General features: G+C 38.5%; 1 protein-coding gene across 2 annotated transcripts in view; it reads right to left on the reverse strand.

Annotated features, from left to right (window-relative positions):
* Positions 1 to 2,269: 2,269 nt before the first annotated feature.
* LOC110981809 (uncharacterized) overlaps positions 2,270 to 13,506 on the reverse strand; it is a 57,135-nt gene continuing 45,898 nt past the window's right edge. For both annotated transcript variants that reach the window (XM_087139422.1, XM_022239746.2), the window contains exons 51-59: positions 13,325 to 13,438; positions 12,763 to 12,882; positions 11,918 to 12,052; positions 11,082 to 11,198; positions 10,052 to 10,171; positions 9,048 to 9,164; positions 8,442 to 8,589; positions 3,882 to 4,043; positions 2,270 to 3,261 (exon numbers count right to left, since the gene is read on the reverse strand). In XM_087139422.1, the coding sequence (XP_086995548.1) occupies positions 3,165 to 3,261; positions 3,882 to 4,043; positions 8,442 to 8,589; positions 9,048 to 9,164; positions 10,052 to 10,171; positions 11,082 to 11,198; positions 11,918 to 12,052; positions 12,763 to 12,882; positions 13,325 to 13,438 (1,130 nt within the window). In that variant the 3' untranslated portion in view covers positions 2,270 to 3,164. The remainder of the gene's footprint in view (positions 3,262 to 3,881; positions 4,044 to 8,441; positions 8,590 to 9,047; positions 9,165 to 10,051; positions 10,172 to 11,081; positions 11,199 to 11,917; positions 12,053 to 12,762; positions 12,883 to 13,324; positions 13,439 to 13,506) is intronic.

Consider the following 13,506-nt stretch of genomic DNA (forward strand, 5'->3'; position numbering starts at 1 on the left):
TGTAACAATGAAAAAGTTCATAACGCCGTCTGGTTACTTATACCTGCACAACCTGCACCATACTGTATTCCATCCAACATCGCGTCGCCACGTGATGTCAACATCCTATTTAAATTTGCCGCGCCGCACATCAATAGATGAGAGTCCAACTCAGCTCCACGAACACGAAGGGTTCGGGGTAAAACTGTAACATTCAACAGCCGGTCTGTTGTACGCAAAGTACATGACTGGGCAGATTCCGATTAGGTTGGCTCTATTGTCTGCACAGGATTCTGATTGGATACTGGTCGTCAACGGTCTAACGCGTTCGGCTGGGGCATGCATGTACAGCAAAGGACAAATTGATAAAGCAACATGCAAAATGGATCTTGCGGTACACAATAAAATTCAAGGAGTTAATAGGCTTAATTGTGTCAGCTGTGAATGGCATCCCATTTTGAATGATTCAAAGTTTTCCCTTATTGATGACATGGAGTACGATCGCCTTTTTTTTTTCAATCCAATCATGAATAGCATTGCTGACAAACAATGAGCTGTGTACAAACCAACGAGCATGTTGCCATTTACGACTTGGAAAAATCTAATTTCCCAAATGAATTTTTTTTTAAATATGTTTTGTGTCAGTGCGTATATTTCAGGCCAGTCTCACTTGTGGTAAATGTACGCATTTCAGGCAATGTGAATGGATATAGGCCTATAAAATTACAGCCTCTCAATATGACAGTATCTGATTTTTCACTCTCCTTTATTGATCCACAAATATACAGATAAAGCAAAAGCAATTAAGCAATTTTGCTTAATTCAACATTTAAATCCACAACACACCAGAGACTGCACTTTAATTTGATTGGATTACTCTTGAGTTTTGCATACATGCTACAAGTGTCCGGTTACTACAGTCATGAGAGACGGGCAACTGACTGTTGTCGTTCATTTCTAAAACTGTAATTAATCCTACAGGCAAATACATGCTAAAAACAATAAAGGTGGTAAAATTTCCATAATCCATCTGGATTATTGCTTTTGAGAAAAACGTGAGAAAAGTGCTACTTACAAAGGCACTGATTTGCTTTTCTATGTTTATGGCACCACAACTGTCAACAGGAAACTGTCAACCACAAGATACACGACGTTGCTTCCAAGCAAATACTGGAAATATCCTGTCTATGCTGGGTACCACTTCTACTTCAAAATACCCTGAACACCTCACGAAACTTTTTCTTTTGGATCTAACGTAAATGTATTGGCAATTTAAACAAAAAGGTCACACTGAAGAATACTAAGCCCTTAGCCAGTCAGATATACAAGAAACAGGTTTGCATAGCTAGGATATCTCCACACCAAAATGCTAAAGACAAAAATTTGTCAAAATATCTACTTGTATTTGAAAGACATATCATGTTGGTAGTGAAATTATGTGGCATATCTTTTTCAACAATTTCCACATGGTGTGAAATCATTTTAAAATAACAAAACTCTCATGGCTTTAAAACGTAATCTTTAAATCTCATCTGAAATCTTAAGAATCCTAAATTTGGGTGACCTTTAAATGGCACTAAAATACATTTGTAATTTTAACAATAAAAATCATGTCATGTTAAACTTTACGTCTGATTAAAAATTGCTATAAAGAGTTTGGTAATGTGCAAAAATTATTATATAAAAAGAGCTTCAGCCAGAGAAATTCTTAAATGCTTTAATACACAAATGCAAACAAAGCCTCCATGATCAATACCATTTTTCCTGAGTATCTGAGTGCTCAGATTCTTAAATATAGAAGAGGATTTGTTTTTTTAATGAAGAATCTAAACATGAGAAACGTTTGAAACTGAAAGGAAAAACGTACTTAAGCAACGACTTTTTTTCGGGTAAGTAATCCAAAGTCAGAGTGCCAAATATTTGGCACTTTACACCAATTCTTTACAATTCTGTCAAAAGTGTATATTTCAATTGCTCTTCTATTGATGAACAAATACAATTAAGACACTTTTCAAAGTGTGCCTGAAATTTTAATTCCAACCTTGAATTGATAACAAAATTGTTGGTAATGATGAAAAAATGGCACATGCATTGAAGCCCAAATATCAGTGCAAATAAATCATTTTTTGTAATAAAAAGACTAAAACATGTTAAGGATTCTTTAATACAAAACATTTGCTTAACATACCAGCCATAAGCTTACTTTCTATCCAATGAAACCAAAATGGACTATCCCGTGTAAATATTAATGAGCGAATACTGTGTATTAATTGGCCAAAGACTGACAAGTTGCACATGGTGTGAAATCATTTTAAAATAACAAAACTCTCATGGCTTTAAAACGTAATCTTTAAATCTCATCTGAAATCTTAAGAATCCTAAATTTGGGTGACCTTTAAATGGCACTAAAATACATTTGTAATTTTAACAATAAAAATCATGTCATGTTAAACTTTACGTCTGATTAAAAATTGCTATAAAGAGTTTGGTAATGTGCAAAAATTATTATATAAAAAGAGCTTCAGCCAGAGAAATTCTTAAATGCTTTAATACACAAATGCAAACAAAGCCTCCATGATCAATACCATTTTTCCTGAGTATCTGAGTGCTCAGATTCTTAAATATAGAAGAGGATTTGTTTTTTTAATGAAGAATCTAAACATGAGAAACGTTTGAAACTGAAAGGAAAAACGTACTTAAGCAACGACTTTTTTTCGGGTAAGTAATCCAAAGTCAGAGTGCCAAATATTTGGCACTTTACACCAATTCTTTACAATTCTGTCAAAAGTGTATATTTCAATTGCTCTTCTATTGATGAACAAATACAATTAAGACACTTTTCAAAGTGTGCCTGAAATTTTAATTCCAACCTTGAATTGATAACAAAATTGTTGGTAATGATGAAAAAATGGCACATGCATTGAAGCCCAAATATCAGTGCAAATAAATCATTTTTTGTAATAAAAAGACTAAAACATGTTAAGGATTCTTTAATACAAAACATTTGCTTAACATACCAGCCATAAGCTTACTTTCTATCCAATGAAACCAAAATGGACTATCCCGTGTAAATATTAATGAGCGAATACTGTGTATTAATTGGCCAAAGACTGACAAGTTGCAAGGGGCTGATATTTTGTTTCAATGTTTTCCCTTATCTGGCAAGAGCATGCAATCCCAATAGATCACAGGTGAGTCTTCTGCAGCTTTTCATCCATGGAAAAGTCCTCGGTGCTCTGAGGCCAAGGATTCTCATAACTGTTAATTTCAGCAACTGTGGACCTGGACAAGATAAAACAAGGAAGTTGTGAAACAGAAGTGAAAGGAGAGGCTTTCAAATATACGTGTTGAGGAAATATTGGCTCCATTTGTCAGAGATTTTTAAAAAGGTTTCACCATGGCACAACTTCCTACTGGTGATTTTGACAATGCCTTTATCCCGGAAAGACAGACAAGAGTGAGCCAGGTTTAGCCAATGATAGGTAATCCTTCTCTACGGGATGAATCCTTCTAGAGAAAGATCTGTCCTATTGTGAAGACAATAAAACCTAACATTGTGAAGTTGCTTAGCAGAAATACTATATCAAGCAATGTCATGTGCTCAGCTAATATTTAGCTGCGATCCAGTCAACTATCAGATACTGTTATTTAGATAACATTTTATACAGTAAGATATTTCGATTGTCAAGTTTTTCATGCTAAGCAGGGAGCAGCTAGGCCTACACTCAGAAATTTGGTATGCACAAGTAGATACATGTTGCTAACCAAAACACAATGCAATAATTTTCTCTAGGCAGTCAGCTATTTTTGGTATGAATGCGCCAGGCATATGCAACTACTGCTTGGCGGCAGCAGGACAGGGTCCCAGCTCCACATGCATGGAGTCCCAGGCACCTACTCACCGCTGGCCAGCAGGTGGTATGAAGCCATAATCATTCTCCCTGGTATCTCTCGTCAAAGGTTGGGAATCACCATCCTCCAGAATGGGTATAGGGTCGTCCATCTGGGTGTTGGAGAGCCCCTTCTTGCGCTCCTCTCGGGCCTGTTCCGTATCGTACTTGGCACTGTGTGGAACAGGGGTTAATTGGAGGTTAGGACAAATGTAAGGGAGACAGAAGAAGAAAGCTAGTTGCCAGTTCGAATTTGTTAAGTGTGGCTAGATTTCCCACGGTTGTTTCCGGAATTGATATTAGTTTGAAGAAAAGTAAGCCATATGTGAATTAGCGGGTCAGGAACTGAAGTTTGAACTAGCTCACTGCAACGGACGATCCCTCTGTAAACTAACACGGGTCAAGAAGGTCAATCTGAAAAACTATTGTTCATTTTTTTTTAATTGAATGTTGATGACATTGACATTTTAGAACACCACAACCATGTCCCATTATGACTGCTTAGAACACTGACTGTGATGTCCTGAAGAAATTGTATTGAATACCTATGAATTGCACTTGTAACGTGATGACTTCATTGGTATAATATATAACTGAAAGGTCCAATCAATTCATCAAAAGATTTGACAAAACTGTCATTTTTCTCAGTTTCTGCTGTATATGTCACTGCTTAGTGGTGGATCTAAAATTAACAAAAAGGGGAGGGGGTGCCTGGGATTCATGAAAAGGGGGCACTCCACCTGAAGATGAAGCAGAACAGACGAGTTTGGTGTATTTTTCATGCCTGTTTCTGCCTTTAAATGAGTAAATAACCACTTCAGAAAAAAAAGAAGCAAAAAGCATTTCCATATAGATAATTATAAAAAAAACCAAAAAAACAAAAAAACAATGGGTGGAGGGGGCCTCGTACAACAAAGTCCTTCTATGGCCATATTCCCAACATATGACACCCCTTTCAAACCTGAGGACAGTTGGAGCTAAAAAAAAAACACACAGAAGCATTGTATTAACGCATAGGCCCAATAAAAATTGTAAGGAAATTATGGCTGTTAATAAAAGACCCCACAAAAGCACACCGATTATTTTGAAGACTGATTTACACCTAGACATCCGACTGTGATGTTAATTTATCAGGGTTATCGTTACAGTCACAATGAGGACAGCATAATGTTGTGGAATCTGCTCCTTTGTCTAGTCTGTTATGATGAATGAGCATTTATTACAAGAGACCCTAACTTGTGTGGTTTTTCCACAAAACCTCTGGAATCTTTCCATTTGAAGCAAGATATGGGACGGAGAGAATCCCCCCCCCACCTTTGTGTTGGTCATTGTTTTATCAGAATCTCACGAATTCTTTACAGACTTCTAGGGGGGATGTGTTAGGTAACAATAGTCTAGAGTGTGTGCAGGGATTGGACAGGTAGGGGGGTACCCCTCCATCCCATATCTTGCCTGGTATAAATCTTTCTGCCGAATTCCAGCGATTTAATTAACCAAAAGGGCAAACATTTCTGTACTTCTTGGCACTGGCAGCAAAAGTGGGGGATCAAGAGGTCCAGTGGCCATCCTTTTGTTTTCAATTGGGGAGCACACTCCCAACATGTTTTGCAAGTCCTATAATGGGTTAGACTTTGAAAATTGTTCTGCTGCCATTGCTTCCTGCAAAATTGGGACATATCAACCCAAAATATGAAGTTATGAGTTCACTCAGCATTCAGTGCTGAATTGAACAGCATGTTGCTGAAAGCTCTGTTTATTTGATACAGGCTAAGGACAATGATGGGTTACATAAGAAAATTGAGCTTGTACCTTGCAGATTGGGAATTTCGATTTCGAAGAAATCAAATAAGAGACAACAGTAGCATGATGCCCACAATGGCTTAAAACGACACAAGATGGTACAAAAATGGGTTGAATGGAGATGACAACAGAGGAAATGGGATGTAAATTACACGGAAAAAGTCGACATAAAATAAATGGAGTTACAAAGACCGGGGTAGTGAAGGTAACTTCCAACATATCTTTGCAATTCTAACCCTGAACAATTTAAAAGAAAAACAAAAGTAAACAAAAATGCAGACACTTTTTCACAGATGAGATACCGTCTTTGGAGACAGAAAAGTCTTAATAAGAAGAAGCTATGATAAAATCCTAAATGGAATTTTTCAGAATAAAATGAAATTTTGCATCATTTGATTGATGCCACTTATTTCACAGAGATAAAAAAGTAAATCTTCTCCTCATTATGATTTGATTGACTGCATTGAGAAAGCTGGTGACAACCCATGAAAATCTTGCCCTGAAAAACTGATGTCAGGACTAATATTAACAGGGAAAGTAAATTTCTCTGACCATAAAAGAATTCAAGAGGGGAAACAGGTTTGATGTCCAGGAGAAGTAATGGCATCTTAGTAGTTTCTCTCTTGATGTCTTGCCAGTGTTATTTACAAAATAAATTGTATGGTTATATTTATCATACTATTGTCAAAATAATGGAGACAAAAGAGATAAAAACCTTGCAACAAGGACCACCTAAGGTGGGCCTGACTCAGCCTTCACTGGTGTAATCTAACTATGAAGTAGCACCTGCAGATACAGACTGATCCCAACCTCATAAGATCTTTGGAACATTACAAGGTCTTAATGAGGCTTGTGGCTGGTTAATGTAAAAACTGGTTTTATCCTTATAGTTCTTATATTTTTGCACCCATTTTTTATTTTGTATTTTTTTTTCGAAAAAAGATGTATGGGGAAGAAATCATTTTGAATCCTCGTCAAGACTTAAAAATTTGTAAACAATTCAGCTTACAAACCTGAGGTTTCATGTTTCAGTGTCTTATAACCATACTCCTTAGAGATCTTTTATTTTCATTTATTTTGTAGACAGTCTTAGAACATTTTGATGCAATGTAAAAGCAAAGGGACTGGGTCAAAGCAAATGCCACACACTGGGTATACACGGTGCTTTAATGATGAGAGGATTGAAATCCAATTCTGTTTCAGAATTTGCTCTTCACTTAATTTAAATTTTTCACTTCTATAACACAGGAGTGGAATGGGTGGCTTTAATACAGAAAAATACATCGGCACTGTGTTCAAAATGCCAAAGAGAGAGAGATGCCCAAGTACTAGTAGGTCAGGTATCTTGTAGGACTCTGTAGACAACACAAAAATCTCATCAGTAAATATCAGTCAGTTGGTAATGATACCAAGCCCACAGTTAATAACAGAAAGAGACCGGTCAGTATCATTGATTTGGGCCCATTAAGCTTGTTCAGTATTTCCACTGCATGTGGTTACACCAAAATCTAATGATTTTTTTGGGGGGGGGTGGGGGAGAATAAGCCAGCTATCCTGTCAGTACAGAATCAAAATCTGATGAATGGTTTGAATGGTGAAGTTCGTACACAGTCGCCGAAACTCAACTGTTCAAACTCTTCTTCCATCTTTTTTGGGGGGAGGCTTCAACATTTAAGATTGTTGATACAGCTTCGACTGCCTCTATTGACCGGTGTGCATTTATCCCATGCTGAAAGTTCCCTTCGCAGTAGTAATACCTAAAAAGGTTATTTGTGATATGATTATGATGATGATGATGACAATGATCCGTCTATCGTGAAATGAGATGAAATGAAGTGCACAGAAACAGGAGGGGGAAACCTGGGACTGGATGTTGTGTGTGGGACAGGACTTGATGAACTTACCTCAGGTGCTGTCTGGTAAATTACCAGGGAGGAAGATTTCAGTGCAAGGTGTGAAGAAAAGAAGATGCAGATGAAAGAGAATGGAATGACAAAATGCGATTTCATGGGGAATATCTGAGAGCATTATTGCCTATTTTGATGCACTCTAAAAACTCATCTTGGTTCAAAGGTTTAAGCACCGTTACCAGGGAATGTTGAAGCAAGCAACTACTTGCCCTCTGTGTAACTTTTATCAGTGCAAGTTTGATGAGTCTGATGATGTCAAGTGCTTACAAGCCGATGCTTATAGCCGTGAAAATGAACGCTTTGTATGCACTCAGAGGTATGGTCAATGGCATGAAAAACCCTTACAACTCTACTTCAGCTCAACCACTGCAAACCCTCCCACTCCCTCTGATACCCCTCCCCTAATGTCAGCACACATGAAGGACAAAAACCATACAATATGGTGGGGCTGCTAAAGATCCCTTGGAGCTTTCAAAGCTATTTCTTTGACACTGCTTGCTGAACAAAGCGCCAGCTAACTTGTTTCATATTTATTGCACACACGGGCCATAAAAAACGTTAAAGTGCTGTCTGGAATTGTATCAGAAAGAAGTCAAAGGTAAGTGAGAACTCGATGTTGCTGCACAGAAAACTATTATAATCAAATTCTTTAAACATTAATGCAGACCCAAATTGGTTTGCCTCGAGTTATACAGTCCTACTATGGTAAAATATGAAACTTGTGCACTAACTTAGACATGCATTCACTAGCCATAGATGCATTGTTCTAGTAAGGTTGCAGTTGATATTGCAGCTTTTGTGCACATACTGATGAAAAGTGTAGGTAATTTGTAAACCAGTTCTCTCAGCAAAATTGACTCACCTTTGTGTGCGCCGTCCTCGAACGAGTAACATGAGGACGAGGAAGATGATGAGGATGACCAGGGCCGCCAGGATGCCGATAACCCATGGTGACAGGCTGATCTGATTGCCCATCCATGTATAGAATGGGTCTGAGGCCAAAGGTTTGGCTATTGGTTAAACAAGCAGAGGATACTCATTACAGTCAAATGCCACAAGGTGCTTTGGGCTTTTTGCTTTGTTCTATTTGGCAACACACAAAAAAAATATCTTAAAATGGCTAAAATGCAAAAATGGTCACTTTTCAGATTTCATAAAACTTTGAATTTAAAAATCATCCATTCAAATGTATGTGCTTCAAATGATACAAATATTTTCGGGTCAATCTTTTTCCTTTCTTTTAGATAATATTAGAAATCACATCAATTTCTGTTCAGAAATGAAAATCATCTATCCCGAGTGTTCAACATCACAGGATACATAATTCTTAATCTACAGAATTTAGTGGTCCATAAGCTATGAAAAAGTTAAACATTTAATTTACCATGAAAATAGTCAAACTTAACGCTTAGTTTACAAGGAAATCCAAAAGCGTAAAAAGAAACTTTCAGAGTCTTTTCTCACTTACCTACTACACTACAGTCATGACCACCAAAGCCCTCTGCGCACTTACAGACGAAGGTGTTTTTGCCATTTGTGCACCTTCCACCATTCAGGCAAGGGTTGGGCAGGCACTCGTTGATATCTGTCAATTGAAGAGATAATCTTTGGTGTTAGAGATGCAGCATCAGGAAAGTTTAAATTGTCAAATTGACCTTACGTACATTTTTGTTGGAGTTTTTCTGGGGATTTGCCTTGCACCCTGAAAATTTAAATACTCACCAGCCTGGTTTGCAGATGGGTGACCAAGACTCTGCTGCACTTCCAGAAAATTTAATGACATATACTTTTGTACAATCCTTTGGTGTCTTGAGGCCCGCTCAGGCTTCAGGCAAATTTAAACGTGAGGCAAATATGACCACACAAATCATGAATGTTTAATTTGACATTTCAAAATCTCATTCGTGTCCACTCTTGTCAAAGTGTGAATAGCTCAGGGACTGTTGCATTGAATAATGGTGACCTAAGCCTCTTCTGAGGTCTGCTGTACACCACGACAATTCCTCAAACTGTCTGGTTGGTTTATAAGCCTCCTTTGCAACCCGTTCTTAAACCTCAGGTATGCACGGATTTGGCAAGTAACAATCAAAGTTAGTTGAAGATGTACGATGCCACTGTAGTAATGGCTTCCAAATTCCAATTGCCAAATCAGTCTCTTTTCTTTTCTGTGTCTTATGACTGATTTTGGATGTTCTTGTTGCAGTAAAACCTGCCATAAAGCGAGTCTGACTAGCCAGCTCTCTGTTCTAACCCAGAGATCAATCCCTGCTTTTACGCATTTTTACGGGTTAAGATGAGGTTTTAATAACTAAGTGAACACAATTACAGTGAGTAATGTCTCAAAAAAGTCTTTGAAAATGTCTCACAAATTTCAGAAATTCAACAACAAATTCCTGATATTCTCAGAAAAAAAATCACATCAACGTCAAAAACTTGAGTTTAACAGCACTGGCCATTTAAATGTCACTTTACCATTTTCACAACGTTGTCCATTGAAACCACTGTTACATTCACAATCATAGTCGTTGACTCTGTCAATGCAGACGCCATTGCCATTGCAGGGGTTGGACATGACAGCACAGTCATCAATGTCTGGATTTAAATGATATCAATGAGACAAAAGATGAGAAAAAAAATGGTTTTTGGTAGCAAAAATAGATTAGGCAAACCCCTAAAAAGACAAAACAACCCTCACTACAAAAGAAGACAAAAGTAGGGAACAAAGTATATAGTCACCAATATTAACCATACAAATCTTAACATTAGTTTAATAAGTCTTGAAAGACTTGGAAAGCTAAGGGGGCAATTAATGTGATCAAGAGGCAAGTGGAGATTGGTTGACATTGCTGCAGAAAAACTGATTCAATCTTATTAAAATGTTTAGAATATGCTGAAGATTTGAGACGGTGAAATTCCTTGCTCAATTGTCTGTTGCTCTCACCCCGTCATTTTGCTTTTGAAAAGGATTCTACTTGGAGTGAATTGAGGCCCTCTTATTTGATTAGATTCGTTTATTTCAGGTCACTGTAGTCATCATTTAGTAGCTGTCTCTGAATTTTACATTTCTCAAAAGTTTTGCCGTAATATATTGAGCGAGACTTCCAAATACATGGTCTTTGCATGGTCACTGCTTGTTAACAGAGAGGAATGAATTTGTCGGTTTCACCATGAAGTGATGCATCATGGACAGTTGTTGCATCATGAACTGACGTATCGTGTGTCCAAACATTATGATAGTACGTCACTTCGCGTTCGTGGTGCACCCAAACTATCCTAAACGTCACTTCGTGGTGAAACCGACAAATTATTAGAACCTGGTGAATCATAGGCACAAGATATCAACTATCAACTTGAAAGGTAGCAAGCATTGAAGCAACAACAGAGGTAAAGCCACACTGAGATGGGAGACCAGACACCACTGAAGTCAACACACAGGATGCTTGTTTACCTCCCAAACAAATGATTCTCTTCAGCAAAGACATTAGGTTGTTACACAACTTACTTGTTTGGCAGAACCGTCCAGTAAATCCCACAGGACAGGTACATGTATAAGACCCCTTAGAATGCATACATGTGGCTCCTGTAGCACACGGGTTGGCATAAAGGCAGTTGGTAGTCTCTGCAATACAGATGAGAAAGAACTCAGTATTTACACTTTATAACAATAAATGAATAAATTACAATGACATGGCACTTTCTATCGGTATTTCAAAAGACTCTCGCCAGTGTGAATAAATAAGTGTACATTTTGAGCTGAGTGTTTGAAGAACGTATGAGTGGTGAGTGCAGAGGTGAGTGGTGCAGCGGGAAGCTATTCAAGAGTGGGGGTAGTTGAAGCCACTGCAAACACCCACTAACTGTAAGGTGTGTTGGCACAAGTTGCAAATGTACATTGGAGAGTTATTAGAAACTTGATGGATTATGCTGAAACCTTTGGCCAGAATGAGCTGTTTTAAGGTAGACAGTGGTGACTTTTGCTTTCTATGAGAGAATAATTTTTCTTTGAATTCTCTGAGGAATGGAAAGCCAGTGCAGTGAGCACGATACAGGTGCAAGTGCTCTGTGCGCTTTGCTCTGACAGTCACAAGAGCTGCATTGTTATGTTATTACTTTAGGTGCTCTCATATTGAGTGAAGGTAACATTTGACCATCATTAACTAGGTTTATGCACAGAAGACATCTTTTTTTGGCGTATTCTGAAAGCATTGTAATCTATGTAATCTGATGGCAACAGAGACACTCAAACCGTTCTCTATTGTAGATAAGTTTCAAGTATGGCACTGAGGATTAGAGACTCTCTGTAAGTTGGCAATGGTGACATGGCTCTTCCCCTTTTACCTTGGATTTCGCAGTGGGTTCCAATGAAACCGTCACGGCACTCACAGACATAGCTGTTATGTCCGCCCTGACCCCCAGTGACATTGACACAGGTGCCTTGGTTAAGGCAAGGGGCAAGACGACAGGGGTCATTATCTGGAAGGAGGAAACAAAATCAACAAAATTAAAATTCTACATACAGTAGCAAGGACAGCATGTCCGTTATGATCTCATGTCAGTTATGATCCCATGTGAGTTATGTGGATTACCGTGTGATAAATGTACATCCTTGTGCAGTTGGAGTCAACAATGGACAAGTTCGATCAGCGGCAATTTGTTAACCACTGGTTGATTTTCCCTGATGCCCGATATACATTTAATGCAACAGGTAACCAGTCAAAATTGACCAATGTTTGACTATTTGTCACTGATTTGAACTTGCCTAATATTTTTCCTGGAATGAAACCACAAATCATCAGCTCTGAAGTGGCATGGTTGGCACTCCGAAACTTTGTCACTGGTATTCTAAATATTGGAATAGTCAGGTATTCTACTATGGTCAAGCTATATGCTTGGCTTTAGGCAGGCCCAATAGGCCTTTGTGCCCAGCTGTGTAAGTTCCCTTGATCGTTCCTCTTTCAAAATATAAATGTGAATTTGAATCAGGGTCTGTCCTAACGCTCCATAGAAGCTGAAGCAGCGAGCTTGCAATTGAGGACTGTTAAATTCAGAACAACCCTGTCTTCTGTAACTTAGTACAAAACAGAGTAAGCATTCCCAAGAAAAAAAATCTGGGGATGGTGTTAACCATCCTCTGAATTTTTCACAGGATATCAATTCGACAGCTTACAATTTACCCAACTCACCGATTTCGCAGTATTTGCCACCGTACCCAGCCCCACAGGTGCACTTGTAGGTGTCATTGAAGTAGGTGCACATACCATTACCCTGACAATAGTCGATGTCACAGGGAGCAGGCTGGGGAGCTGAAATCAGGCCATGCAGAGAGTAAGTCAGATTTGTGTCAGTAATAATATGTTACAAGTCTTGGTTAGGAATGCGAGTTTAGGCTTGGATGGACTGTTCATATTGTTTGCTTGGGGTCTAGTTGGGTTATTGCTTAAGACAGTTTAGGTTTGGTCATTTGCCAGGACTGGGTCACATGTTTTGGTTGGGTTGGCTTGGGTTGGGATTCGGCTATGTTAAGAGTGGTTGGAGTTGCCATTTTGAATTAATTGTAGTTGAGATTAGTATGTTTGATGTCATCTGAAATCAGTGCACTTGAACTGAACACTTCCCCCAAGGAGCAAACTGGGATCAAATAAATAAGGTAGAGACTGGCTCTCTGCCTTACTTTCAGCATAGCAGGCAAGCAGACCTCCATGCTTTTCTACAAACTACTTTCCATTTGTGATTTGCCAATCTTACCATTCTCGCAGGTGTCTCCTACATGGTCAGGTGGACAGACACAGGTGAAATGGCCCACGAGGTCAACACAGGTGCCCCCATTTATGCATGGCCCAGACTGGCACTCATTGATATCTACAATGTGAAAAGGATACTGAAAGGTGATGGGGCATTGAGATCTGGATCTGAGATACATAGAGGGC

This window comes from Acanthaster planci, linkage group LG07 (genome assembly GCF_054643075.1).
Source record: "Acanthaster planci isolate LZ-2023a linkage group LG07, COTS_SCS, whole genome shotgun sequence".
Lineage (NCBI taxonomy): Eukaryota > Metazoa > Echinodermata > Asteroidea > Valvatida > Acanthasteridae > Acanthaster > Acanthaster planci.